Source organism: Arachis ipaensis, chromosome B09 (genome assembly GCF_000816755.2).
Source record: "Arachis ipaensis cultivar K30076 chromosome B09, Araip1.1, whole genome shotgun sequence".
In the NCBI taxonomy this organism is placed as follows: Eukaryota; Viridiplantae; Streptophyta; class Magnoliopsida; order Fabales; family Fabaceae; genus Arachis; species Arachis ipaensis.
Genome location: NC_029793.2, coordinates 264722 through 270676, shown reverse-complemented (window position 1 = coordinate 270676; position 5955 = coordinate 264722). Strand labels below are relative to the sequence as shown.

The 5955-nt window shown below is 39.7% G+C and overlaps 2 protein-coding genes across 2 annotated transcripts; one reads left to right on the top strand and one right to left on the bottom strand.

Annotated features, from left to right (window-relative positions):
• Window positions 509-1805, bottom strand: LOC107618885 (transcription factor bHLH18). The gene is made up of 4 exons (XM_021111613.1): window positions 1501-1805; window positions 1195-1442; window positions 803-1123; window positions 509-722 (listed from the first exon to the last, which is right to left on the bottom strand). The coding sequence occupies exons 2-4, from the start codon at window positions 1378-1380 to the stop codon at window positions 651-653; spliced, it is 579 nt and encodes a 192-aa protein (XP_020967272.1). The 5' UTR covers window positions 1381-1442; window positions 1501-1805; the 3' UTR covers window positions 509-650.
• On the top strand, window positions 2786-4702 carry LOC107619307 (F-box/LRR-repeat protein 14). The gene has a single exon (XM_016321561.2). It carries the CDS (start codon window positions 3087-3089, stop codon window positions 4482-4484), a length of 1398 nt encoding a protein of 465 aa, XP_016177047.1. The 5' UTR covers window positions 2786-3086; the 3' UTR covers window positions 4485-4702.

Genomic DNA, 5955 nt, shown 5'->3' with positions numbered 1-5955 from the left:
AGATGCTTAAAGAGTATATGAAAGTTTTTTTCTATTCTGTTTAGTAATTTTTTTTTTTGCGGTAAAGATATTGTTAAGAGAGGAGAGGTTTGCAGGTTACTAAATATCCTTACAACAGCTCTTTGTATGACAAGAGAATTGAAGAGAAGAGAGGTAAGTGACAATAACCTACTCTGATCTAACAGCTTTTTAACTAATTTTAGTTACAATACCAGTCTTTTGGGAATCTTTTGGGGAACTACTAGTCTCTGAATGAATTTTGGACTTGATTGACCAATCATTATTGTCATCGATCTACCCTTACATATTTGGCCTATTAAATAGAAGGAAACTATCACTTATGAAAATGTTATATATCCCTACCTGGAGGCCTTGTTGATCATGTTATTGTTAGCTAGGGTTTTGAAACTTAATGATCATCATTCATTATATATTGCATGCATCTGCGCTGGTTGTTTATATATATATATATATACTTTGCTAAATAGTAAATAATTGGAATAAAATATTGTGACGCTCCAAGAGTGGCGGAAGAATTGCATAAAATATTATTTATGTATATATAGACACTATTTTTCATCAAATTTAATTTATTGATGTATAAAAAGCAAGCTAGCAAAGATGCATGGAATGGCGTGGAAATCCTTTGATTAACAGAGTGGTATCGCCAGTCTCAAGCTTTGAACTAGATCCTTCATGCTTGCGCTGTATTTCTCACCCATCTGCGAGGCAGTGGATGGAATCAGAGTCTGTAAGAATTGAAATTGGAATTGAATGTAGAGGTAGGTGCGGTGGTACATACCTGAGCAACAATGGTAATATCAAGGGCACAGGTCCCAAAGGGTAAGACACTTGTGCTTACAACGGAGAGATCAAGATTTGTGAGATGGTTGAATACTTGGGGCACGCCTTTGTGGCCATGGCAGTGGATCCGGATCAACACCTGCTTCTCCAACGCCCTTGCTTCAACTAGTTCATATGCACCATGCCTCTTGTTCACCAACGACACCGACTCTATTACTGTTCTGTTCTTCTTTCTGCTTTCCTCCTCTAGCTTCTTCCCTTGCTCTTTGAGTTGCTTGATATAAGCGATTGCTTCACTAAGAATTGACGCCTTGTCAATCTATCCAACAAATTAATTAATGTAACTTGAAATAATAAAAGCAAATGAAGGAAAGCATGCAGTAGAGCGACCTTTTTCAAGTGAGGGATGGTGGCAGAAAGTGCTATGAATTTCTGGGTGATCTCCTGCCTCCTCTTCCTCTCCGCCATGATGTGGTCTAAGCACTCCGAAGAGCTTCTTCTTGCCTTCTTTGCGATATTACCACCATTGACTATGGACTTGGAACTGTTGCTCTTGCTCATCATCATCATCATCATCAGTTTGGGGAGACTCAATCTCTCTCCGACTTCTTGTACCACGCCACCTCCATTATTGCCCGCCTCATTGTCTCATCAATTACACCAACTCCTAAATGTATTTTCTACTTATAAATTAAATTTCAAATTCTAAATCTTAAATCAATAGAAATATTATTGTTAAAATTTCTCAAAGTAAAAAAGCTATTTGAAAGATGCCACCATGTTTGCACCGTTGGATACATGGATTTCAACTTCTTCCATCAATCTGTGGTGATGACTTCTGACTTCTGAGTTCTGAGACATTTAAGAGACGGACCACTGATGTTTTCTACTCATATTTGTTAACCACATATATATGATATATCTCTATCTCTTTTCTTATTTTTCCAACAATAATTAAATATTGTCCCTATCAGGCAAAGCTAGACATTTTACCCGACGATCTATTTTATTAATTCAATGAAAGGTGCAGCTAGCATTTTCGGTAAAAGAAATATAATACTATGTCTATATGACTATATCCATATACAAAAGAGGAGGGGGCCGGGAAATGCTTTCAATATTGTGGTTCTGAATGATTGGGGTATGAGATGGCTATATCATTAATTCGTTTTGTCGTTGCTTTAGCAATGATGTATCTGGCTAGTTAATGCATGTACTACGCACACAGTAGATCCAGACTTGACCTGCTTCGACCTCACCTCTACTGTTATAGACATACATCTTTTGGCCCCTATAATATTATACTCATATACCCTATGGAGAAAGTTTATTTATTTTCTTCAATTTATTAATTATACTAACCTCTTCTGTGTTATTAACTTTTAAATTTTTGGCATCCTTTTTATATGCTATCTCTTTATATACAAAATTCACATATATTTATTATTATAAAGTTGATATGTAAAGACAATATAGATATAACATAAACCACGTGTTTGTCTGTCAGGTAGGAGTTTAAAACTTTAAATGGGGAAAGGTCCAAGTTGTGAATGTTGCCCTCATAAAAATGCAATATAAGATGTTTTTTTGTGGAGGACTGGTGTAGTTGTCTAGATTCTAGAAGGAGGGCCTAGCCATCCGGAATCCGCATGCCTTATGAAGATGATAGTGTTCCCCCTTGATGCTGTTTTCAGATATCATGCATGTGTTTTTATTTGTTCATGTCCAAAAGGGAGGATTCCCGTAACCAAAACCATACATGACAAAATTAATAAGTTGTTCACTTGTTTGGGCTTGGATTCTTTTGAGTGATATATCGGATCATATCATATGCATGCCATGCACACCACTTGTAAATGGAATGTTGCAGCTTTTTGGTACGGCATTGGCGTTACCCTATCCCCAAAACTCTGAAGTCTGAACTCTGCCAATCAGCCAATTTGTTTTTTTTTGTCTGACAATAACGTAAATTATAGCCCAAACAGCTCTCTTTTCTTTTGGGCCACTTGCTACTATGGGCCAGATTAACTTTGATAACAATACAGTTGAGGCCAAAAAAAAGAAATAAAAGAAAATAAAAATACCAGAGGAAGAAGATTACAGAAGAAGAAGAAGGAGGAAGGGGGGAAATACGTGAACGATGAGAATATGTGGATTGTTGGTGAGAGGATGTAAATTGCGATGGCGTGAGAGCAGGTAATTGTATTGGTGTATGTTTGTTTGCAGTGATTAGATGTGTGGGAAAGCATGCAAGATAGGTTGAAACTTGAAATTGGCGTGAGATGCGAGTAATTGAGATGGATAAAGTGCCGGAGCATATAATATGGGAGATATTGGGGAGGTTAGAGAAAAGCAGTGACAGGAATTGTGCTTCCCTTTCGTGTAAACGGCTTTATGAAGTGGACATGGCGCAGAGGCATACGCTGAAGGTTGGGTGCGGAATGAACCCAGCGGAGCAGGGTTTGAGATCTCTGTGCAGGCGGTTTGGGAATCTGTCTCGAGTGGAAATCACCTACTCCGGTTGGATGTCAAAGCTTGGAAAGCAGTTGGATGACAGCGGCCTCCTCATCCTGGCGCACCACTGCCCTTCCCTCTCAGATCTCTCATTCAGCTACTGCACATTCATCACCGATGTCGGCCTCCGCTACTTGGCCTCCTGCTCCCACCTCTCCTCCCTCAGCTTGAATTTCACCCCCAGGATCACCGGCTGCGGCATTCTCTCTCTTGTTGTGGGCTGCAAGAACCTCTCCTCCCTCCACCTCATTCGATGCCTCAATGTCAGCAGCGTTGAGTGGCTTGAATACCTCGGCAGGCTTGGCACCCTCCACCATCTCTCCATCAAAAACTGCAGAGCCATCGGCGAAGGCGACTTGATCAAGCTGGGTCCTGGCTGGCAAAACCTCAAGACCCTGCAGTTTGAGGTGGACGCTAACTACCGCTATATGAAGGTGTATGACCGGCTATCCGTGGATACATGGCAGAAGCAACATGTCCCCTGCCACAGTATGGTGGAACTAAGCCTCGTGAATTGCATCATCAGCCCTGGCAGAGGCCTTGCTTGCGTCTTGCCCAGGTGCAACAACTTGAAGAAAATTCACTTGGACATGTGTGTTGGGGTAAGGGACATTGACATTATTTCTTTATCCCAAACATCAATTGAACTCGAATCAGTTTCCTTGAGAGTTCCTTGTGATTTTTCCCTAACGAGATTAACAGATCAAAGCCTGATAGCCTTGGCTCACAACTGCTCAAGGCTTGAATCAGTTAGGATATCGTTTTCGGATGGGGAGTTCCCTTCCTCCACCTCCTTCTCATTAAGGGGCATACTTTGCTTACTAGACAAGTGCCCCGTTAGGCAGCTTGCTCTCGACCATGTTTACTCCTTCAATGATATTGGAATGGAAACTCTTTGCTTGTCGCAATATCTTGAAAACCTTGAACTTGTGAGATGCCAAGAGATAACTGATGAGGGTCTACAGCTTGTGAGTCAGTGTCCCCGTTTGTGCCGTTTGCGCTTAAGCAAGTGTTTGGGGATCTCAGATGATGGACTAAAGCCACTTGTGGGATCCTTTAAGTTGGATTTCTTGGCCGTTGAAGATTGTCCCCAGATTTCGGAAAGAGGTGTTCAAGGAGCAGCAAAGTCTGTGTCTTACAGGCTAGACTTATCTTGGATGTGCTGAATCTCAATTCTGCACTCTCATCATCCACCCTTAGCTTACTGTTGCTGTATTTATTGTTGTACATCTTGTTTTACTTAGCTTAATGTTGCTGTATTTATTGTGTACATATATTCTGTTATCAACTCCCAGCAGCATCTGGTTCTTTATCAAGGCTTTCCCATGTTCATTACCGTGTGGATAGAGTCACAATAATGAATAACAATATCTGATATCTCACCTAAAGTCCATATTCTTGTTCATTACTTCATTGTGATTGTGATTTATATTTTGTGCTGCTTCAGTTTTCGAATACACTAGGTTTTAATATTGTAAAGTTACTTATACTTTTCCGGTTTATTAGAATCAATTATACATAAGAAATTCCCATCTGAACAGGAATGTATATCTCCATATATCCAACATCGATCTATAAATTCAAGTAAAAGGAAGCAACAAACAAAAAATTGTAATTGGACTTAAACTAGTTTTGGGCTCTCTCCAAATAAGGCTGGAATGGTTTCCAGTGTAGAGGAAGTTGAACCCAAAAATCCTTGTCCAATTACTTATCTTAATAACTTTTTTATTTTTGGTCCAACTCCAACCAATGAATAATTATTCTAGCCCTAAAATAAATAAAAGAAAGATGGATGGAGAAAGAACTCAACTCTCAAAAAATAAAAAGTAAATAGTGTGTAGTGCATTAGCATAATAGCATTAGAGGAAGTACAAGAGGAATTGAGTGTCATGTTAGTGAGAGATGGTCACAATCAACTTTACTGAATTGAGACTCTTCCAAGTCCGAATCCCATATCTCTCGGTAACAGAGTGAGAGAGAGCGAGTGCCATTTTGATGAAAAGGAAAGAAGGATACGAAAGAATATTCAAAAGAAGGAAAGAGAAGGCACAAAAAGGTTGCATTATTTAGGCAAAAGATTCAGAGTTGCCACAAATCCATGAATAGAGTAGGAAAATGATAAAGATATGATTAAGGGAGACTTTGTTTGTCTGTTTGGTCCTACTCTTCTCTCCATGCAAAATGCAAAGCAAGACAAATAAAATCTCTTGGTCCAAAGAGTGAGAGCACCACTGTGCAAACCCCAAAATCTTCGCGTGCTTCCTCCTCCCCCCACTGTCTCTCCCCTTGGGAAAACAAACGCACCCTTCTCTTTCTCCCAAACCGCTTAAATCTCTCTCCAATGTTTTGTGTTTAGGGGTTTACTTGGGGCTTATAGACCGACATTCTTCATGGTGTGGCTCTTGTTACGGAATGTTTCTCCAAATATCACACAAACACACGACTTTGCTACAAACAAAGCCACCTCGCATTGGAAAATGTTCAAAACTAGCTACCTACACATGTAGCTCTAACATCATCTATATCTTTGTGCGTGATCACACAAACAGCTACAAACAAAGCCACCTCGCATTGGAAAATGTTCAAAACTAGCTACCTACACATGTAGCTCTAACATCATCTATATCTTCTATATCT